The sequence below is a fragment of the Falco punctatus genome, assembly GCF_963210335.1.
Source record: "Falco punctatus genome assembly, chromosome: 3".
Taxonomy (NCBI): Eukaryota; Metazoa; Chordata; class Aves; order Falconiformes; family Falconidae; genus Falco; species Falco punctatus.
Genome location: NC_137582.1, coordinates 112,786,903 through 112,810,852, shown reverse-complemented (window position 1 = coordinate 112,810,852; position 23,950 = coordinate 112,786,903). Strand labels below are relative to the sequence as shown.

At 38.1% G+C, this 23,950-nt stretch overlaps 1 protein-coding gene across 11 annotated transcripts in view; it reads left to right on the top strand.

The window, feature by feature from the left end:
- Positions 1-23,950, top strand: part of KIF1B (kinesin family member 1B) — a 96,485-nt gene that overhangs the window by 35,806 nt on the left and 36,729 nt on the right. For 6 of the 11 annotated variants that reach the window (XM_080380909.1, XM_080380914.1, XM_080380913.1 and 3 more), the window contains 8 exons: positions 2,074-2,285; positions 3,383-3,462; positions 4,862-4,937; positions 7,822-7,901; positions 9,293-9,399; positions 9,870-9,953; positions 11,530-11,710; positions 12,127-12,199. In XM_080380909.1, coding sequence (XP_080237035.1) covers positions 2,074-2,285; positions 3,383-3,462; positions 4,862-4,937; positions 7,822-7,901; positions 9,293-9,399; positions 9,870-9,953; positions 11,530-11,710; positions 12,127-12,199 — 893 coding nt within the window. Of the gene's footprint in view, positions 1-2,073; positions 2,286-3,382; positions 3,463-4,861; positions 4,938-7,821; positions 7,902-9,292; positions 9,400-9,869; positions 9,954-11,529; positions 11,711-12,126; positions 12,200-16,272; positions 21,395-23,950 lie in introns of those variants that run through there. The other 5 variants (XM_080380906.1, XM_080380911.1, XM_080380915.1 and 2 more) reach the window with 2 other exon arrangements.

Genomic DNA, 23,950 nt, shown 5'->3' with positions numbered 1-23,950 from the left:
GTTATTCAAATGAAACAGCTTCTGGTCACCTAGCTTCCTGGCATTTTAATATCTCTTTTTCAGCTAAAAGTATTTGTTTTAAATGTCGTAATTGATTAACTCAAGGTGAAATGTTATCAGTTCCTCCTGGAGAGGTTTGAGTTTTATTTTGTATAGTTTCTTAAAAAAAAAAAATAAAAATTGAACATCCTGTACTGCTGAAGGTCTCATTTGAGCTCAAATACTTGGTTGTAGATTATTAACTTCATAGGGTTGAAAGCAGTCTGCAAAAGGCATTTTATTTCTGTTCTACTGTGTGCTTTTATGAAAGGGAAATATATGTAGTCTATTGCAAGAGAAATGTATTCTATGTAAATTTTGGGTTGCTAGACTTTTAAAATTCTTTCAGTCAGTCGTCTTCACCCTTGCTCAAACAATATCAACTGGAAGAGATCTGTCTGAAATTTCCTAAAATTAAAACTACTGGTGGTGTAAAGACTCATTCTGGCCTTGTCTTACATTCTGATGCTGCTTCCAGCGTGTGCATATATCATCTGTGTGAAAGCTGCAGCCTCCAGGAAAAGCGTGCATGATGCTGAGGGCTTTGGTTCTCTGTGGTCACAGCAACTGCGAAAGCTATTGCAAGCACCACGTCCTTTATCTTCAGGACTGCATGCGTCTTGGCCTTTGGAGACTTCATCTTCCCTGCTCTGTCATGCCTGCCTTCCTCATCCCGATGGCATTCCCTTTCCTTAACCTGCTTTTCTTCTGTTAAACTCCCACCCCTGCTTCCTGGATTTGCAGATGGTGGTTTTCAAACTGACTTGATGCAATCATCAGTTTCATGAGGCTGAAACAGCAGGCTGAATGTGGAGTGAACTAGGGCATAAGGCTGACAATAGCAGAATTGTTCAGGATAAGAGTAGAGGAGATGTAGGAGGACATGGAAATTTATGCAATGTCTGGGTGAGCATCTCATTTTTGTAAGTGTGAAGCCCTTGTTTATAACTTGCAAGGTCTGATTTGACCTGGTTCTTTTATAAGGATGCTTATTTTAAAGGATTTATTTTAGAAATAGAATTTAAAACTATAAAAATCATTAATACTGAGCTATTTAATTGTCTAATTCCATGTAAGATTTTTTTTTGTGCGCTTATTCCAAGGATATAGTTTACAGACGTATCTGAGAAGCTAAGTAAGATTAAAATAAATTACCTTTGGATATTTGTTCTTAAATCATTCATGCACATTTTTCTTGTTTTCTGTCTTTCAAGGAGGCATCTTTCAGGCCTCCAGATTTTCAGGCTACAAAAGCTGCCTTATTAAATTCTGGGGCTTTTTAAGGCCTTCCTCATCTAAATTAAGACCAAAAAGCTTTCAGGCACCTTCTGCAGTATGAGCACCACCTATCACCTTTTCCACTGGTCAGGTATCTTTAGATTTCCATTTTTCAGATAAGGAGGGTCAAGAAGTAACATAATAATGTTTCTGTGAACTTGTGTTCTCCTCTCCTCGTCACGGACTGACAGGTGATTCATATACACTGCTGTGAGAATTTAGAGGATTTAGTTCTTTGTTCGTGTGGTCTGGGTGGCTCGTCAGCAGAACCAGTGTTGTAATAAAGATTTACTTATTCATTTTAGATTAAAGGAGCCTGGAAGAGAATGTTTTTCTGAGTGTAAAGCGTTGGTGTCTATTTAGACTTTAGCCCAAAATGTCACTAATCTCATGAGGAACTGAATCTGCTCCTCATCTGAGCTCCGTGGGGCTCATTTCAGTGTTCAGTTAGGAATAAGATGGTTTATTTTTGGCAAGTGTGTAATTTATTTTTTCAGGCATTTTTTATGAAGATGGTTTATGATGCAACTAGTAATCCTCAGGGTCTGAAATGAGTTATTGTTATGTTATAGTAATATTAAAATATTTGTTTTGGAACTGCCATCTAAAAAATTACAAAACTTGTCTTGTTGCTGCTTAAATGCTTTCCTCTTATGCTGGTATTTCCTTCCTTTCCTTCTTCCTCTTTCTTCCCTCTTCCTATTTTCCTTTTTCCCATCTTTCTGCCTTCCCTCTGTCTGTGTGTCTCTCTCCCAGATTTGAAAGATTTTCAGAACAATAAACATAGATACTTGCTAGCCTCCGAGAATCAACGTCCTGGCAATTTTTCCACAGCCTCCATGGGGTCCCTCACTGCATCTCCATCCTCCTGCTCTCTCAGTAGTCAGGTGGGCTTAACATCTGTGTCCAGTATACAGGAAAGAATCATGTCAACACCTGGAGGAGAAGAGGCAATTGAGCGTTTGAAGGTAGGTCTTGCTGTAGATTAAGGGGGCCATTATTTTGGTCTTTTCCAAGGCTAAATAGCAGTGAACCCAGGAGAACTTTACTTCATAGATATATGCAGTGTGCTACCGTTTCTCTAAGAAGTCGTTGAAAATCTCCTCGGCACCTTGAAAAGGGCACTTAACTGTGTTGTGGGCTAGAAACTGTGTTCATGCACAGCCTTTCCTGTTAGGATTATTTAGGTTTAATTGTAGCCTGGAGCTACAAGTAAATTATAAATGAAAATCGTGATTGTTGTTTACAGGTTCTCTGATGCAGTGGTAATTGCAGAAAATTTGGTCATAAGTATAGACTTCAGGAGGCCTGGTCAGCACTAGTGTGGACAAAATCTGACTGGCAAATGCATTCAGCTTTCAGAAAACCACATTATCCCAAAGTTGAAAAAAGGAGGAAGAATAATCCTGCCACTGTTGTATTTGCCCAGCCCCCACAGATTAAAATGTGAAGCACACAGAATAGCATGCTTTGTCCAGACAATAGCGGCCTTATCCCAATACTGCATAAAATTGAACTGCATCAAAAGTGCATTACAGTGAAGTATTTCTTGATTTTTATGAAAGCCCCCCTCCCAATTTCCATGGGTGGATGAGTGGGGAGAGCTGGCAGTGTCAAATCTCTGCTTCATTCTCATGTCTTATCCATGAGACACACTGCTACAGGGATTGGAATGGGCTGGAACACACACTGCAAATCCCTTTCCTATTGGAAACCCTCTGTTGCCATGGAAGTAACAGTGTGGTCTCTGCAGTTCCTTGGCATCTAGTTACTGAATGATGTCTGTAAATCAGATCTTAAAAAAATAGCAAAAGAAAAAAATTTAGATGTTCAAATTAAAGTCTGACTGTGGTTAGATAAAAAATAATCTTTTCTCAGCTTGCCATCAAGGCCGTTTACCCTTGGAGAAATTAAGGAGGACAACTTAGTTTTGAAGAGCTAAGAGTACGTTTTATAGCCAAACTTAATCTGAGGCCTAGAACTGAGCACAGACTTTCATTGTTTTGTGTATTATGTAAAGAACTTTGAGGAGAATTGTAAAACAGCTTCTGGGATTTTCACACAGGAATCTGAGAAGATCATTGCAGAGCTGAATGAAACATGGGAGGAGAAGCTGAGGAAAACTGAGGCCATTAGGATGGAAAGGTCGGATGGTGTCCAGAAAATGGAGAAGTGTGGAAAACTGAGAACGTTACTCTGTTCCGAATCAATGGAACAGCAGAATAGTGCTTAGTGATAATTCTGTTTACCTATGCATTATATAAACAGTAGGGGCAATGCTGAGAGGAAGCTGTATTCTTTCCTGTATTTCCTACAGTTAAAGTGTACTGTTGTAATTCTGGTAAAATCTTAACCTGCTGCGTTGGCTTCTGCTGCAGAGCAGCATGGAGTCCTGGTCTCTTTCTTCCCCTTTCCACCGTTTTCTTACATTCCAAAAACTTTGGCCCTAAAGTTGAGCAGAAAGGATTTGAGTTTTTAGTGCTGGAGTATCTAAAATTACGAAGCAGCTTTACCTTTCAGCTTTGGTTGAATTGTGTTCTAGAGCGAGATGCTTAATAATTGTCAGAAAGTGAGTGCAGCCAAACAGAGCATTACTTACTAGAATATTAAAAGCTTGCAGAATATATAAGTGGAAAATATTTGCCTGGAAACAGTGTGACTGAGTCTGTAAAACCAGTGAGAGCTGTATGAAGAAAGTGGGTCGAGATAGATTATTCACTGACAGAGCTAAGGGACTGTAAGGCTGTCAGGTGATTTGAAACAATAGGAAGTTCTCACAATACATAGGTAAGCTGTGAAAGTCTTCACTACATTATGTTGATGATGATAGGAGTTGAATTAAAAAGAAAAACAAAGGAGAAAACATCAAAACCCCAACATTTTGGATAGCTGTTTAAAAGAAATGCAATCGTTAATTATGGGAATTCTTTAGGAAGAAACTGGGGGACTGTGAAAATACTTTGGGGAAAATATCATAGTGTTTGCCACGTTCTTATTCTTCTGTGTTGGTGCCACTGTTGTGTTTTGTCAAAGCCAAGAAACTGTATTACATGAACAGTTTGACCCAATAGAATCCTTTTTATGTCTTAAGAAGGAGAAAGTATTTTTATATTGGATCAGGAAGAGCCAGTCAAGTCTTTGTAAATTAGTGGATAGTAGTAGCTCCTCTTACCTAAATGGAATTTTTAAATTTAGAACAGACTTTAACCTTCCTTAAAGAAGCAACGAATGTAATGTCTTAAAATGTACTTATCTTGTGATAGGTTATTGCACTAAAATGCTATTAAATCTCTGTAAAAATTCTTGCTGTTGCTGTTGTGCAGGTCTATAAGTTCTAGGACTAAAGTTTAGAAACTTGCCCTGTTGTGTTATGAGGTAGTGAAAGTCCTGGCTGTATGGTCAGTTGATAGGCTTGTTGAAAGTCTAATGTATTATATTACGTGGCTTTCATTAGACTAAGGTCTATTTTTTTTTTTTCTAAGATTTTATCTAATTTTGTCTGAGAAGCTCAAAATATAATACATACCTTGCTTTTCTCTCTCAGGGAGGCATTGTTGGCAGAAATGGGAGTTGCCATTCGGGAAGATGGAGGAACACTGGGAGTCTTCTCACCTAAAAAGGTAAGAAAAAAAAATGAGTAACAGTTGCGTAATGTCTTCAAAAGGCTGGTGGACCTGGGAGGAAAGGGTGATGAGGAGCTACCATTCATACAAGGGCTTGTGTTCATGTAAGATACGTAACAACATAAGTGAGGTTTGGACCCCTAGTAGTAAGTTCTTCTTACAGTGTCTTTTTGGAAATGGCTTTATTGTTAGAATCTATCAAAACACATTACATCTAAGGATTATTGCCCATTTTTTTTGTAGCTCCTTGCATATTATTGTTTCGTTAGCAGCTCAGAAATGCTGCCTCATCAATTGTTGTTGCTGTTTTCAGCAGTATCTGTGTGTGACCTTCAGGTACTCTACCTACTCCTCATTAAGATTCTCACAGAAGTTTGACGTCTTGTTTAGATGCTTTTCCCTGAATTTTTTTGTTAATCCTTTTTGCTGTTGGAAAAAGGGGTTGTTATCTAATGAACCACTGAACATGGGATGCAGGGGAATATTTCTTTCAGGATACATCAATACTTCTATTTTCTGAAAGTTGAAAGAAGCAGGACTATGCAGGAAAAGGTCATAAATCAGTGCTGTAAATATAAAATGATAAATTGGTAAAGAAGCTATCTATGCAGTTAAAGCAGAATTATTAAAGAAGTACAAGGAGAAGAATGTACTTGTATCTCAAAAATCTTTGAACAAGGAGCACAGGGTAATATTTTAGCCTGAAACTTCTATGTGCAAGCATGTAACAAACCTGATTTAAGGTTAAATGGGGACCTATCTAGAGGCATTGTACAGAAACATGGGACAGCAGAACTGATTAAAATATTTAATCCTTTGCTTAAAGTAGTGTTAAACTGTTATGTTTGCAGTAGGTAGAAGTCTGGTTTAGTTTCGTTATCAACTCCAGAAGTGCCTAAGGTTTGTAAAGACGCCAATTTGTTGAGTGTTCTTTACATGTCCTTTTGTTATGGATCCTAATCTCCTTTTAGATTTTCCCTCAGAGGCCCTCAGCTCTTTTTGATGACTCTTTTGGTGCATTTTCAGCTGATCAGGTTTGTGTATAAATGCCATCTGGATTAAGTAGTTGTGTTGGTAATAGATAGTATTTATTTTTACCCATATAGGATTTATTAGGAGAAGTAAAACTCTTGACCTAGTCCTTTCTGCTTCTGTTTCTTGCTATCCTTGCACTTGAGTTTCATTAGTTCTCCTTCTAGTAACTGTGGCTGCTGTTGTGAAAACCTGAGACGTAGATAGCAAATTTGAATTTTTTTTATAAAGACTTTACACTTCTGAAGTACCAATATATAATCTAACTGTATGCTACTAGGACAGCATTGTGTTTTTACCCACTGAGCTGTAAATTGAACTCTGTAAGGTATATTTTGCCTACTTTACAAATTAAAAGGTATGACATTGTGCAGTTGTTGCTGTATCTACCAGTTTTGCTTTTGGCAGGAAACTTCTTAAATGGTTTGTGGAAATGTAATTGCTGGTGCTGTCATCAAAGATGGGAGCAGGGCAAGTCCTTCAGCTCGTGCTTGAGAAATGCGGACAGGAGAAAGTTGAAGATATAACTCTTTGTGTATGAATAATAGAATGAGTGAACAGTTGGTTTTGCTAGCATTATTTTTCAAATTGTTGAGCTTTATTTCTTACAAAAATCTCTGCCTCTGAAAGACCCATTCAGACTTTAATTTAGTGTGATAAACGAATTTGGATGCTGAAACGTTTGTATAGGGTACAGCAGTATTTTCAGAGTGTCCAAGTGGTGCAAGTCATAGTAGTGTTACAGTAGTTGACTATAGGATTTAGTCTCTTACCAGTTTTCTCTTGATTTAAAAGCTTTATACAGCTCCCAGTGTTGATTTGAATGCAGTGAATAGCGATGATGGCATGGGACACCCTTAGGTGCAGTTTTAGGTGGCCCCTATCTTTTCAGGGGTGAAAAAGGTGTCTTGTTCTTTCCCCTTTTCTGTCTTTGTAGTTACATCTTTGTTGGGCAATTGACAATCAGACTTCTTCATTCAAAGACAGATTTCATTTTTAACATCCGGTAGTTTTTGTGCTTCTGTAAACTGAGTGCTGTTAACATCTCTCTGAAGTAGACTTTTTGGAGCTATAATAAATGGATGGAAGCAATGTTCCCAAGGAATCTTAGTCAAATTTATTTCCTTTTGTTGAATTTATTCTGTTTGAGGTTAACAAAGGGACAAGTTGCTTACTAAGTTTTACATCTCTTTTATCATCTTTCTTCTTTAATTCTGTTTAACCTTTTTTGCCTTTTCTTTTGTATTTGTGCTTACTGTGATCTCACTGGCTAGGTTTTCACACCAAGGCCTTGTGACTTGTTTGCTGATTCCAGTGGGGTTTTTTCACCAAAGAAGGTTGGTTTAGTAATTGTAGTGGACTTGAATTTAGAAGAACTTTAGATGGAGAGCTTTTTAGCTGTTTGTATTGAAGAATGCTAGTAGTTTTAGATTTTCTTTGGATGTTAATGGACTTTGCCAAATGAGCATCACACCTGTTTTGCCCAAGAAAAGTCAAAGTCAATTCCCCATCAGTTTAAAAATTTTACTGTTTCTTTCTGCTGTTGGACTTCCCTTAACAAATTTACAGAGACTTTACAAGGAATTGTGGTGTTTGGTTTTTTTTCCAGCTGAAGCCTTTATTCCCTCAATTGATACTTCAGATAACTAAGCAATCTGAGCTCTATTTCTGCTGTTCCTTTTTTATGCTCTTCAGTACTGCAAGAGGTTATATTTGAAAAAATGCATTATGGCATAACCTCAAGATACATAGCAAGGCTGCTGGATTAATGTACATCTTCCACAGCTGTGGGAAGAAGCCTGAAAATAGGTCTTCTGTTCTTAATTAACTTTCCTTTTTGTTCTTTTAGACTCCTCATCTTGTAAACCTTAATGAAGATCCTCTCATGTCTGAATGTCTGCTTTACTACATCAAAGATGGTATTACTAGGTGAGGATTGGTGTTAATACACTCTGAGGTCTGCTTCTTTGCTTGCTTAAAACCCCATGCTGGAGACACCGTGAGATTAAGTAACTGTGCATTGAACTATTCAGCTTGCAGGTACAAAGCATGAGATTGCTGTAGATGGAAAAAAGTACATAAACGCATTTTCTTTTAAGTTGATTTTTTGCTTTCAGAGTAATGGGTGCAGTCATTTAGCTTTATGATAAGTTCGTTACTATGCTTGGGCAATAAAAGAAAGCATATCTTTTCTAAGATACCGCAAACCAAAAATAATAAAACTTCCTGAAAATACCTTTGAGATTCTGGTGGGTGGAGGATTGAAAACTTGATAAAAGCAACCAGAATATGGATGAGCATTCACTTCATTTTTAAAATAAACTGTTATCTTTGCCTCTGCACAATTAACATATTCTGTATTCACATGTATGAGACTAAATTTAATAGCCAGATTTGGAATTTAAAATGGTTTTTATTCCAAAACTTGTTTCAAGACATCTGGAAGAATAGAGGTGATTTTTGTTATCTTTGGAGCACTAAGCCATGTTTGGTTGCTTAGTTTGTATATTCTTTGGGAACAGATGGAGAAGAGTACACAGACAGGTGCTGCTGTATGGTACTACTCTAATATGCATTGGACCCACTGAAAAGAACATCAAACTTGTAGAGAATTCAGTGCAGAACAATCAGTAGAATAGCTTGGGGCTTAAGAAACCATTTTAAATTTTGAGCCTAGCTAGTGGACATCAGAAATGTATAGAGTAATAAGTAGAGCAAGAAGTTCATAAACATTGGGATTGAAAACTAAGTTGTCCGTATCTAGAGTTCCTCAAATATTTGAGTTTGGAGTGGACATAAATCTTCAAGCTCCAGGGATACTCCTAGCCTCTCACTGTCTGGAAGCTGGATGAAACTGCTTGTGACATCATGTTAGTCAGCAAGAGTCTCCCGAGCCATTTTTACTGCTTTGTTAAAGTGCAGCTGGTGATTATTGGAAGGCACGATCACTGTATGCCAGCTGAAATGCACCACTGGAAGTTCCTGTTAGTTTTGTGGGTTTTTTTCCTTCTGTGTGCCTTTGCTAAAGGGAGAAGGGGGTACACAAGAGACAAGGAAACACATTAAATCCGAAGGTGTTTAACATTTCAGTTCTCTCTTTAAATTATATGTTTTAAGAGAGAGAAAACATCTCTTTTCTTTTGTCAAGCAGTTATCCTCCAATTTATGGTACATCTGGTAAGTTCTCTGCAATGCCAAGTGCTATTTCTACCCTTTGAACTTGAAGGATGGTTTTAATAGTGTAGACTGTTTTCCAGGGTATTTCTGAGGGTTGTAGGAAGTGTCTGATTTGCTCTTGAAATATCTTTTCTTGGACCCAGGGTTGGCCAGGCTGACGCTGAGCGAAGGCAAGACATTGTACTGAGTGGGGCTCATATCAAAGAAGAACACTGTATCTTTCGAAGTGAGAGGAACAACAATGGTGAAGGTAAAAAACCTACTTCTAGCAAAGTATTGTTGAATCTTTCCCCTCTTACTTAATAGTTGGCTTGGTATTTGTAAGTTTCTCTTACCTCAAGGAAAAAACCATCTTTGACTCGCTGCGTTTTTTGAGTCTTAGGGGAAGAAAATTAAATTTAAGTGATAATAGCTTCAGTTGCTGCAGTCAGTATAAGAGTTAAGTTCTGATCTTCATTAACTACAAACATGAAAATTCAAACAGAAAAAATATTAATGATTTCCAGCTGCAATATCTGGAGTTGTCAATAGTATTGATTCTTCTTGTGGGGCGTTACTTCTTTTTTAGCCATGGCATCAAGGAGCGGTTCATTTGTATCTTGTTTTGGTGTTAGTAGGAAGATAGGCAGAAAATGAGAGGCCTGTAGGGTCTGCACACTTCTGTTTCTATACTGTGCTCTCTAAAGTCTCATTCATCCATGTTGTTTGTTTTCTTCATAGTTATTGTTACTTTGGAGCCTTGTGAACGATCAGAGACTTATGTTAATGGCAAGAGGGTTGTGCAGCCTGTGCAGTTGCGCTCAGGTAAGAATTGTTAGGATTTTTTGGTAGACTCTGTACCTAAGAATTGTCCATATGTGATACTTGCATCATATGTAGAGAATGCTGGGTGCTGTTCAAGGACAGCAGTGTTACTTTTTTGGAGTGTAGCTTTTAAACAGAAGTTGGTACCATTTTTGTATTGACAGCAGTTAATTTTCTTTTATTCTTTCCTGCACTAGCTGTATGTGTACTTAAATATGCACCGCCACACAGCATCCTGCTTGTCCTTCTGCTTACCCTGATATTATTCAAATACATTCTTGCCCAAGCCTATTGCCCTTGGCAGTCTCAGTGAGACAGAGCAGACAGACTGCCAGTTGCTGATGGAAAATTCCCGGTTTCCTGGCAAAGCTTAGATATGACCCTCTGCGGGAGTACAACAGATTCTCTTTGCTCTCATTAGATTTCCCACTCAGTCCCCTACATTCCTTTAAAAAGACATGTGGGGGAAGATTTAGAGGAGGGAGAGACTTCCCTAAATTACGGGGCTTAACCTATCTCTTTCAAGATATCATGCTTTTTGTGGCCCTCCCCCACTTTTCTACTGGTAAAAAACCAAACAAAAAAACCCCACCTCTGAGTTATTTGTGTCAAGTTATAAGTGAGCATTTTCATGGAAGCAAGTGTACTGACTTCAGCACAAGTCTGGACAATGAAGGAGGAACAGGTTTTGCTGTTCTGTGCCTGCATATGGCTCATATTAAATAGCATGACTTTTATCATTTAGTAATTACTTTGTCTTGAAGTAGATGTTGGGTTTTTTTTATTTTTCCCCCTGCATCTACATGATTGAGTTACTAGAAGAATATAGACATAGTCTCGGACATCTTTAAGAGTCTATATTTTAGTAATATATTTATAAGGACAATTTTGGTTACTTTGGTCTATTTTTACTGGAATGTCTTTTTAAAATGTTAACTACATTAATATATTCTCTGGAAGAGCAGAGGCATTTTACTGTCTTCCATCACGCACATGTTTCAGGCCTTGTGGACATTTGATATCTCTAGGATTTATCTAAAAGACTTAATATGCTATTTCCTCAGCTCTTTTTACATGAGTGTAAAAGAAGGTGTAAAATCCCACTGATTAGGACTCCAATAAAACCAATACATGTAAACCATATCTTAAAGAAAAGTAAGCACCATGCATTCCAGTGTTTGAAGTTAGGCTTTTCCAAGCTGAAAATTCTGCTGAAGTGGCTTTTGCTCATGTTTTGTCACTGGAGGAGAGGAATGGGATTTAGTGATGTTTTATTCACTGCCACTGTTGGTCAGTCTCCCAAGTTTGTCCTTTTATTTTTTATAAACTCTGCTGGGACGATGATGTCCTTTGTGAGCACTGCTTCTTATCAGCAGTGTCTTGTCCTTTACAAACCAGGCATTCTTTTGTTTTTTTCTTGACACCTAGTAACTTCAATGTATACAGAAATCCTTACAGGGCAATCTTTTCTTATGCTGTCACCCAAGAGGATAGATAGGACGAATAATTTAGTGATGTTTTTCAATGGCTTTGGAATACTTACCTGAAAGACTTAACTTCTGTTCCTATGTTTTAGGAAATCGTATCATCATGGGTAAAAATCACGTCTTCAGATTCAACCATCCAGAGCAAGCACGAGCAGAAAGAGAGAAAACACCATCAGCTGAGACTCCCTCTGAGCCAGTTGACTGGACATTTGCTCAGAGGGAGCTTCTGGAGAAGCAGGGCATTGACATGAAGCAGGAGATGGAGAAAAGGTAACAAAATAACTCGATTTCAATCTGAAACACGGAGGAGGCAAATGTTGGTTATTTGGCTGGTGTCCGTGCAAACCTAAATTTAGGTTCTGCCACATAGCATCTCTGCTACCTGTTCTGACAGTTCAGAAAGCTTCCTCGTTATTTTATTTCAGTGTTTCAGTTCTCTAGCTCCTTTAAAAATCACAGGTAAGAACCTGCCACTAACCCTGTGCACATTTGGGTGAAGGACTAAACTGAAACTTAGAGGAAGTTTCAGTTCTGTAGTACTATAACAGACAAATAACGGTTCCTTTTAAGTGGAATGACTTTTATCCTTGTAGCTGTAGTTCAGTGGGCTGTGTGTGTAGAGTAATGCCATTGTGACAATAATGACCTCTTTTGACTACTTTTTATTTTCTTTTGTTCATCTTCAGATTACAAGAAATGGAGATTTTATATAAGAAAGAGAAGGAGGAAGCTGATCTCTTGTTGGAGCAGCAAAGGCTGGTACGTGTCCTTACTTCAGATTAACTATACCTTCAGCAAACAGTAATTCCTGTCCTTGCTTATCTGAAAGTTTAGGAAACCTGCTTGGGTTGTCTGCACAATGCAGTTCTCCCTTTGCTTTCAAATACTTTGTCTCTACAGTAAATTATTGTCAGTGTAAGTGAGCTCCTTCATGTTAATTCAGAGATTGTAATTGACAATGAAGAAGCTTTTATCAGTTTTTGTTGGGACAGGTTGGTTTTCTGGCAACTTAACCTGAAAGAAGGGCATTTCTATGCTCTGGTTTTTTTGAAGTTCCTTTTCAGTAGTCTTAACAGCTACTTCTTGGGATGTTTGCCTTTATTTTTGTCTTGGATCACCAGAACATACTAATTTTGTGCTGCCAAAGAGGTTCCTAGAACATTGATACACTAGGTTTATTTTTTTGAATGATGTCTAAAAATGTTGCTGCATTGTGCATGTTTTAACCCTTCTCCCTTCCCCTGCATGGAGTTCCTTGTAAGGGTCTTAATGGTACACATGCTGATAGTGGGGTTCTGAATAGGAAGCAGTGTGCAGAGGGAATGTTAATTCATTCAGAGCAATGAGAATTCCACCATACCACATATTTCTTAAATAGGAAGTCTGATAAATTAAGTTTGATATAGGAAGACTTCAGTCTTCTCACAACAACTATCTTCTGAAGTGCATTACAAATAGAAATGCATGCAGTCTTCAAGCACCCTGTGAATTTTAAACACAAGACCAAGCCCAGGAATGAAGTCTAGATTTCCTTAAGAAACCGGAGTCTCCTGATTCTGCTTTAACTACATGGGGTTGTTTTTAGCCAGAACATAAACATAGTTGTACCTGAATTCTAATAAAAATTTCAGAATTGTGATTCATTTGTTTGTAGTATGAGTTTGAGATCACTGAAAACTGTGGGTTAAATGCATGCTGGGTTTTAAACTGTAAAGCTCTTCCCCTTTTCCCAAAACCAGAATGGAGGAAAGTACTGTGACTTCTATAGGTAGAAGCTACGTAGTTTTAAAATTTTATTTATATGACACACTGAGACTTCTGCACCTCTGATTATTTCATTGCAAGGGACTAATTTCTTGGATGGAGAGTAGTTTTGGCTACGTGTCAAAGGGAGATGCAAGTAATGGGAATTCCGTCCGTTAAATTTTAGCTGATAGGCATAAGCCAAGCTATTGTATGAATTAAAGACGTGAGAATTGGCTGTCTGGGGAGCTGCTTCAAATAAATAAGGCTGCACTTACGAAAGAGTTGCGAAGGGAATTTGTTTCCCCATATACTTAAGAATAAGGGAAGGTTCTTTAGATAGTAGGTTGTTTAATACTGTAATAAGGTTGCTGATTTCTTTAAGCTTGTTTTGGCTTGGTTTTGCTGATTTCAGTTAGCGGACAAAAGTGGAGGACTATCCTATATGCATTACCAATGTTATTCCTGAAGGACACCTTTCCTAGTTGTAAGGGATCATAGCACATGAGATCATTGGTCAGTTAAGCAGTATCCTGCTTATTGCAATGATTAATAAAAATATTTCAGATGACAGCAAAACTTCTTGATGCACCTTGTCGTTTCTATGTCACTGTACACAGTCTGGAATGGACAGAATTAATGCATTCATAGAACAATAGTTGAATAATGACTGGGAAGTCTGGGGATGCATTTCAGCTTGTATACCTTAAAATTTTTTGTGTTGCTGTGATATCCAGCTCCAATATCAGGTTTTCTAACTTACTGCTGTTTCAGACTGATATTGAAATATAAATATTATTCTTGTTCTAAATTGGAGTATAATCTTGGCTATAAGAAGCTGGCTAATCCAGTTAACCTTGTGGTTTTGGTTTTGTGCTGAGATTCCCACCAGTTTGAGTGTTTGTCAGATGTGCTATACAAAAAAGATAAATAACAGCTCTTGTCCCCCCAAATTTACAGCTAATATATATTTGCCTTGCTAGTATTACTAGGGAGTAGAAATAATAATTTTCCATTTTACAAATTGAATGTGAAAATGTGTTTAATAGAGCTAAAATTATCTTCCTGATTTTCTTGGTCATAATGCGTTTGCAGTGACCACTTGCTATTAGAATGTGGGTATATACCTATATAATTGGTCTGGTTAACCTCTGAGTGCACATAGAGCAACGACCACATAGTGTCTCTTAATCAGCTTTTTATCCACAAAACCTGCTTTACCCATAAGTAGAATATGGTAATTTTGTAACCTATAAGAATAATCCTGTGGAATTTGTGGCAATGTTTGAGTAGGTCGTGTTTTGCCTTTCTGGATGTAACCTTGAATGTGTAGATTGTACAGTGTCTTCCTCCTGGGCATCTTTTGTTTCCACTGCAATATGCAGTTTGCTAGACGCTGCTTCCTTAGGCCACAAATTTTGTCAGCTGTAAACTCACAGAGTTTATATTCTGTTTCTAAACGATGTTTTGCTTATATTTTTGACCTAAACTAGGAAAAGTTGATTCGCTAGTGCTATTCTTAAATATAAGAAATACGTAAGGTCACAAGAAGCTCAGATAATGTGACTCTTAGGCTATGGAGCTTGTTGACCATAGGGCAGAACAGTATTTCTTTTACTCCCTTTTATCATTCCCAAAACAAATTATATTGTATTCCCTGTTCTTTGTGGTCTTCTACCTGAAGTCTTAAGTCTAGGAGCCTGTGGTTCTAAGTCAATGACCTGGGTTTCCTTTGGTTTTAGAGTAACTGGCTGTTACGGTTCCTGATTTCTCATGTATTATAGTTCTCTATGTGAAAAATAAGGATGTTAGGTAGGGGTTCATTAGAGACAGACTGCTGTGTTTTATTGAAGATGTTTGGATGACAGTAATACATAGGACCTTTTATTTGTTAAAGAGACATCTTAACTTAATAATCCTTTAAAGAAAAGTAGTCTGACTTTAGTTCCTGGTTGCAGTAAGCAATAATGGTTGTTCTTAACTTCTGGGGGCAGTATACCTGAACAAACATTGCTAGCATATGGAAACCTGAAGCACTGCTCATTAAAAATCATTTAGCAAAAGGTGGAAAACTTGTAATGAAGAAGCAAAACACGCATAACTCTTAGCAAGTGTGTGGAAGCTCCAGGCTCTAGGGTTTGAGAAGAGGACAAATCAAGGATATCAAATAGAGAATTCATACTAAAACAATTAAAAAAAAAAAAAAAAAGTCATTACTGCAGCATTCTTCTGAAACTCATTCTTCGGACAGACAAGACTATTAATGCCTCTTTTTCTTTAAACTAAGCAACAAGGTGACAAATGGGGGGAAAAAACCCCAAAAACAAACCACAGCCCACCTCTGAAACTCTGATTCTGGATATCCTTTTAGCTTGTAGCAAGTCTTGGAGTATGAACCACTGTCTTCACCTGTCGTAGTGGCACTTACAGTCCTTTTAACATTGAACCTTTCGGCTGCTTCTGTTTCATTTTTTTCTTATCGTCTAACACTTCTCTGGCTGCTATTGTAGTGAAGTGGATTCTAAACTTGAGCATTCCTGCAACCACGTGCAACGTTACTAACCAGTGTTAACCCGACTTACTCTGGCTGCTCATGAGATCTTCTATGATGGCTGTTGTGTTCACCTACATGGGGAGGATTTGCTGAAAGAAGCAACAGCAGTCACCAAGGCAAATGTGTGTGGCGGGGATTTGCATGTCTTTGTAGCATGTGTGAAGTGCAGATTACATTTGGTTTTTCATTTTTTTAAATCAGGAACTTGCTTTTAGTTGATCTTTTTAAAGATTTTTTGGAAGGGATTGGGAGGGAAGAGTTTAGATTATCTGCTGTTTTGAGATAATAAGGCTTATAAATATAATGTTAATCTTAATTTAGTGAAGAGCTCCAATTTTGACAGTCCATGCCTCTTGAAGATACATTTTAATGTCCTAACACTCAGTCTTCAGGGACTTCCTTATCACTTGTTCTATTTTGATTTTTTTTTTATTTAGTTTTCTTTGCCTGCTACTTCTTGTTTAGCTTTTCCGTTTTCTTACAATTTTAATTTTGGTTATTTTGGGGCCACTTCTTGATTTTTGTTTTTCCAAAGGATGCAGACTCTGATAGTGGGGATGATTCGGACAAGAGATCGTGTGAGGAGAGTTGGAGACTGATCACTTCCTTGAGAGAGAAGCTGCCCCCCAGCAAGCTCCAAACCATTGTAAAAAAGTGTGGCCTCCCCAGCAGTGGGAAGAAACGAGAGCCTATTAAAATGTACCAGATACCCCAACGTCGACGCCTTAGCAAAGACTCCAAATGGGTTACCATCTCAGACTTAAAGATTCAGGCTGTGAAAGAGATATGCTATGAGGTAGCACTCAATGACTTCAGGCACACTAGGCAGGAGATTGAGGCTCTGGCCATTGTTAAAATGAAAGAGCTTTGTGCCATGTATGGGAAAAAGGATCCAAATGAGCGTGAATCTTGGCGAGCTGTTGCTCGTGATGTCTGGGATACAGTAGGAGTTGGAGATGAGAAAATTGAAGATATTATGGCCAATGGTAAAGGAGTGACTGATGTGGATGACCTTAAGGTGCATATAGATAAATTGGAAGATATCTTGCAAGAAGTGAAGAAGCAGAACAACATGAAGGACGAGGAGATAAAAGTTCTTAGAAATAAGATGCTGAAAATGGAGAAGGTTTTACCTCTGATAGGGTCTCCAGAGAAAGCTCAGTCGACCTTAGCCAATGCTAAGTCTCCAAACTCTGCCAGTGTAGTGGATGTGGATAAAAAGCCCACAGATGACTTAAAAAGAAGTGAGAACGATGATCTTGCTAAAGAAGAGCGTGTTTCTCAGTTAATGGCAGGTGATCCAGCTTTCAGACGTGGGCGATTACGTTGGATGAGGCAAGAACAGATTAGATTTAAAAATCTGCAGCAGCAGGAAATAGCAAAACAACTTCGTCGACAAAATATGCCTCACAGGTTTATTCCGCCTGAAAATCGCAAGCCCCGCTTTCCTTTCAAAAGCAATCCCAAACATAGGAACTCGTGGAGTCCAGGCACCCATATCATTATCACAGAAGATGAAGTTATTGAGGTTAGAATTCCAAAAGAAGATGATAAGAACAAAGATGAAAACAAAGAAAAAGAAAGTAGAGCTGCTTCTAAAGACCCTCAGCAGCTCTGGAATCTTTATGGCCCCCAGAGGAATCAAGATAATATCAAAATTAACAGGCAGCAGTTAAACACACAGTCACAGCCTAGCAGTCAGCAGCAGCCATCGCCTCAGTTGCGCTGGAGAAGCAATTCTCTCAATAATGGCTCTCAGAAAAGCTTACGGCGTCAGACATCAGGCTCATCTGAATCATTGCACTCGTACAGCGGGCAGCAGAATCCGGACCTGCAGACTTTCCAGCAAAAACGCCACATCCACCAGCACCGGCAACCTTACTGCAATCAGAACAGTGGAGGCAGTGCAGAAGGCAATACAGCTAACTCCCACCCAAAACAGACGGACCGGCTTAACCACTATAACCAGTTTGTGACGCCCCCACGGATGAGGCGCCAATTCTCAGCACCTAACCTCAAAGCGGGCAGAGAAACTACAGTATGAGTAGTTGGCCAAGAGTAGTCTGGGGGAGGAGGGAAGCAGGGGCAATTCTGGCTTATCACTGAGAAACAGCCAGGATTGGCTTTGCTTATGTCTTGGGTTTTGTTTGGCCAGGTAGAACTTGAATAATTCAACATACAGACGCAAGGTACTGGCCCTTCAGCCCGTTCAGTTTGCATGTGACTTGTTGCGGTTTTAACAACATTGATTGGAAGAACATTCTGTAAAATTGTAAGAACTTTTTTCGTAGACTAGAAGACTTGGAGGGAGGGATGTGGAGGGGAGAACTTCCCTGCTAGCTCATTTACCAGGTTTTTTTGTGTGTCTTGGAGTATTTTTCTAATGCTGAAAATATTGTCTGGAACTACAAAATGCTACCTGCCTCCCATGATCTATGTAGACAATCAAAAGAGGAATTTAGTTATAGCATTGAATGTTTCTTGTGAGCTTTTTCTTAGCAATAAGGAAACTGACCATCTGTTTTAAAATTGATCTGGCTCTTCAGAACAGTTATTTTCCACTCAGCTAAAATTCTTAATAGTTACAATAATCTTTAAACCAAAAGTTGTGGGCTGACAAGATATGTGGCTTTTTTTTATAGAGAAATTAAGAAGAGCATTGGGTCATAACAGACCTGCTCTCCAAGTAGTTGTCTTTTCTCCTTCAGCTTAAGTTCATAGTTACTGGTATGAAATTGCTGTGACAGTTAAACCTGCCTGAATGGAATTTTATTTCAGAATATATATATGTTGCTGAAACGGTATGTTGGAAGTAAGTTTTTCTAATTCCCATTGTGTCTCTCAACATAATAGTTTTTAATTATTATACAGAGATTGTGTAAAAAGGAACTAGGATTTTTTGACACTGGTGCAGGAAGAAGCCTCAAAAAGCAATTTTTTTTTTTATTAAGTTTTCAGCTTTCTTGGGCATGAGTCTGGGAGATGTTATTGAAATAGTTATTCTTATGAAGACTTACAGATAACCGTTGTGAATTGGCTGAATTCACAAAGATAGGGGAATTTAACTGTTTCATCTTAATGTGATACCTCATGTTAGTGCCTCTGATCTTGGATTAAGCCCCTGTTTCAAGGCTTCTTTAATAAAGAAGGTCATTTTGAGCAGAAGATAGGATTAATTTTCCTTTTCCCCACATTCAAAATGAGACTTCAAAATTTTAGTATCTGTTTTGATCTGAAGAGGTGTATACTTGCAGGTGATGTGCCATAAAACGAATGCTTGCAATCCCTACTTCAGACTGTTTCAGACAAATTACAGAACTACTGATTAAGGAATAGGCTTCATAAGCTTGGGGTTTTATCTCAGTTGGAGAGTCCCATTTATAATTATATACTTTCTGAGTTTAAGTGCAAGGCAAAATTGCACGCACTTCTGAAAATCTGTGGACTTAAGTATGTGCCAATCTAAAACTTTGAGGACTTAATATTGCTTTTAAATTTAAAACTTGAATACGATTTTAGAAACAAAATTGGCCACTGTACCACACTTGGTAAGATAGGTCCACTTTGCAGTGTGCCTGTACAGTGAAATGATTTGTGCTGTTTTGCACAAGTATCCTTCGTTTACTTGAGGTTGCTTATTTTTTGATAAAATGTAAGACCTACTGGTAATTCGTATTTCTGTGTGTGTCAGCCTAGCTGTAGGTGAGTAGGAAGTGCCTCAAGCTTACTTTCCATCTTGTTTTTCCTGTCCTACTTCCCCCCCCCAGCTGTGTGTGATGTAGGTGCTGGTTGCAACACACATTATGTGGCAGCCATGCAGCATTTCAATATTGATTAATCAAGTGTCAACCCTTAAGTCTCTACACGTGTTACTGATAGGATAATGGCCCTCTGATGTAGGAGATAAAACGTCAGTCCTCTAACTGTCCAAAAAGAATGAGCTGGTTCCATCACTTGGGACTTTTATTTTGTATTTTGGCAGGTTTAATTTTGTGTCCAAATATAGCTTTGTAACGTGCATTTGTGTCATGCTTTGGCCTACTTGAATGAAGGAAATAAAGCATCATGTCCAAAAATGTCTTGATTCGTAAAGAAAAGAAGCCTTGGTAGATGAGCGATACTTTCTTTGAGCTTGAGTCAGAATTGCAAAATGAGTTTTGGGCTGAAAATAATATTTTGCTGTTGCCTTTATTTTAGAATCCTGTTTTAGTACTGCATTACACTTTGTTTTTATGCATGTCGAGTAATGAGTTCTTTCATATCATCGGAAAGGCTTGGTCTCTCTTAAAAATGCATGCTCGGGAAAATCCTCTCAATTCTGTGGGAATCAGTGAGCCGAGCAGAGTTAGTCTGCATGGCATAGGTCATGAGAGAAGACCAAACCAGTTTTATCTTGTGTCCTATTTTTGTTGAGGATTTTGGCTGCCTTTGTAAAATCACCACATGATTGAGCATGGAGTAATTTTAAGTCTGTGCAACTACATGTACTGACATGAGATTAAAGCTCCTGCTGCTTGACATTTTCATACTAGACACTAAAAAGTTTTTGCCAACGTATTTCAGCTTCAAAATCTGAGAAGTATCTGTAAATGCCTGTGGTGGTGATGATGGTGAACAGGTCGCCATCAGTCTGTCTTACCCTGCTGTTTTAGTGCAGCACTAGAAAAACAACCCTGCCTATTCTGTTGTTGTATGATTTGACAAAAACGCCAAAAGGATAGTCAGTGTCAAAATGTGAGTCCAACCAGCTCAGAGGAAGCAGCTTTCTTCCTGGCTTTTGGAAGGGTATTACAGAAATGAAACTTGGGGGGGGGGGGCGGGGCGGGGAGAGGGAAGCTCCTGTGAAAATAATTGCCCACTTTAAAACTTGAATATTGATTGCAGTGCCTCATCTGATAAGGGGAGCAATGTGAGAAATTTATGATCCTCTTGCACTATTTGGAAGTACACACACCTCTCACTGCAGATTTTGTATTAATGGAGCTAATGAACAGTAGTACAGCTGCTTCCATGGAAGATTGTGTGAAAAGGCTTTCAGGTTAATGGAAACGAGGCATCCATGTTGGGAGTGCTGTTTTAGTAAGCTTAATTGCCATTGCTAAGTGCTGATGTGCTGTGTGCTTTGACAGCTGGCTTGTATCCACCTGTGCCTTAGTGATGATTTCTTAAATAACCTTTAGTGTTCACTAGGGACATGTGGATTTGGGGAGGGGGGTGGGGGGAAATGCATGCCACTAATGCTCCTCTGGTTGACTTCAACATACTTTCTCAAGCAATCTGAATTTAGGGATCTGTCAAATTAGAGGATGCTATTTTTATCAGTACATTCAGCTTAGTTTCAGTATCTCCTTCACTATTTGTCCTTTATCCTTTATATGTTGAAATTTATTCTTTATATGTTGAAATTTTGACTTGGATACTTCCCATTGAACCACTTCAAGAGCTGCCACATGAGAAATCCATGCTGTGTACCCATTTGTACTGTAAAGAAAGCAGTGAGCTGCCTTTTGAATTAAATGGGATTTTCAGATCTGTCCATTGTTTAAGAAAAAACAAGTTTTGGATTGTCTTAAGAGCAAGCATCTGCCTTGTGGAAAGCAGAACTGGTTTGTATTGTAACAAGTGCTCTTTCAATAAACTATGAAATACTCTTGTAAGTGTCAGACTTGTCTCAGTGAAATGGAAATGAAATTTGATTGCAGGCTTGTCCTGACTTTTTTTTGGGGGGGGGGTTGGTATTGTTCTATTAATGTTTAAAAGGTTTCATTAATAGTTCCTCAGTCTGATTGTTGTAAGTTTGTCCACCCTGATTTTTCTGCTAAGTGAAAAGCAGCCTACACAGATTTGTGTGTCTACTGTCACGTAGCTTATTTAAAATTTTTATTTTTATTTTTTAAAAAAAAGCTTTTTATAGCACAAAGGAATACAAGCCATACTCTTCAGTGCTTTCCCATCGTACCATCTTGTATGCTATTTGTTTAAATTCTGGAAGAAAATACAGTGCTGGCTGTTCTTATTTGTTTGCTCATTGAAGACAAAAGAAACTGACTTTTTTGTATACCTCAAATCCAGGAGAGGATCACACACTGCAGTACCTTTGCAGACATCATGTAGATAGAATCTAACTTGTTATGATACAGTGTTCTGCTTAGGAAGCTGGTCCATCCTGGTGTTGAAAAGCTTAGCCTAGTCTGATCCAAGAGTATGATGGGGGGGGGGCTGTGTTGGTTTTTTTTGGTGTGTGTGTGTGGTGGTTTTTGTTTGTTGGTGTTTTTTTTTTTAAAACAAAATCTGTGTTTGTTTGTAGCTTCAGATATTTCCATGCCCCTGGGCAAAATAAACTTTACATTCCCTTTTTTCCATATTTGTGGAGCTAATGATATCAATCAGTTTGAAGCTGTACAACAGTATGCATTGTGTTCCGGGGAGGCTGGGACGTGGACCTTCAGAGCAGCTTCTAGATGCAGGGTTGGTTGGTGGTGGTTTTTTTTTTTTTCTTTTCTAGCAGTTGAGGCACCTTTACATTGGTACTAACGATTATGTGTGTGTTACCACTAATCAGATCTGGAAATGTTTACATGGAGAGCTGACCAGTCCTCGGTAGAGCAGACCAACCCCTTTACAGTGCAGTCAGTGCACTTCTGTGTGAACCAACCTGAAATTCATCCTTCATCTGTTGTTCAGTGCCAATTATTTTAAAATGCTACCATAGTATCAAGTGTCTGGAGGCAATTTAGTCCTGTTTTTCTGCTTAGGGAGATGGTACCTGCTTCTTTTTTGATACGGGAAAACAAACTTCAACTCTTTTTATTTAGTTTTAAAAGTAATGTTAGTGTGGAGTCAATAAAAAGTGTCTGCTTATATTGAGCATTTATTTATCTAGGTATTTAAATGTACAGAAGATACAGTTGGCTCACAAGTCTGAAAATAGAGAAGACAAGAAGCAAGTCTTTTTGTTTGAATGAATTTAATGTGCCTGGGTTTTTAATGCTGGAAGTAGAATTTTGACAGTGGAATGCTCCTGATTTTTGACCATTCCCCCTGCAGCTTTTCAGTTTCTCCAAAAGAGTCTGATCAAAGATTCTACTTAAACACTACTTGAAGAGCTTTTCCTTTCTACAATCTGGCTGTTCAAATTGACATCCTCAGATTATCGGCTTCAAACTACAGAAAAATAAATTATTTTGCCCTTCTTTGCAAATAAGAGAAGCTTGGTTTTGTCACTTCGCATCTGTCCTGTTTTATCTTGCTTTAAAAGGTAATAGCATTGTCTAGATGGACGTAGAGGAAAAATATCAGAGAGAGTGCCTTTATGTTAATGAATTGCTCATAGTATGCTGGGTGTTGAAGAACTGTAGATAAGTCTGAAACTCCTCATGGAGTCTAGAATAGTTTTTTTGGTGAATCATTAAGAATTTCAGAAGGAATATCAAAAGGAAGGATGTATGTATATTTTGTCTGTAGTTCTTTTGCTGTGAGCTAAGATTTACTTACACTGTGAGTATGTAGCTATCTTAAAGAGTTAATGGAGCAGACACAGTTGAAGAAAGAGCATTTTAGCCAAATAACATTTCAAGAGGGAATCAGAAAATTAAAACACAGCCCTCATACAAAGACCATATATCTTTAATAGTTCTTTTTTTTTTTTTTTTTTCCCCTTCCCTAAAGGTCCTGGGTGTTGAAAATTCTGCACTTTCTAAGAGCACAGCTGCTGTTTTTACATGCTACTTCCAGGAAACATTATTTGTAAACTTAAAATAATGTATTTCATGTTTATCTCCTTTCCAGACACTGTTCTGACTCAACTTGTGTTAAATTTGGTACTATCACATTGTGGCAATGTTAGGTACTATACTTGCTGTACAAAACCAAAGTATTGTGGCTGTTTAGATGGGATGCTTAAAAGAAAGCATAAAGGTTTCCTTCTAGAGCTGTTAGATTTCAGAATGCATTACTGCGAACAGTGCATTGGAGAAGAATTTTAGGATTTGAAACTGTGGAAGAGAGAAGGTTGGAGTACAAGATAAGTGGCTTCAAGAATTCTCCTTAAGAACTCTGTAACAGTGAATTGTTGTTGCAACTGTTGTATAAAAATCTTGAGAAGCCAGTTTTAATTTGTGTAATATATACCAAAGGATTATCTTAAAAGAAAAAATAAAATACAGTAGTGAGGTAGGCTCTGAGACTAGGAGCACAGAGACTGTGTCTGTTCT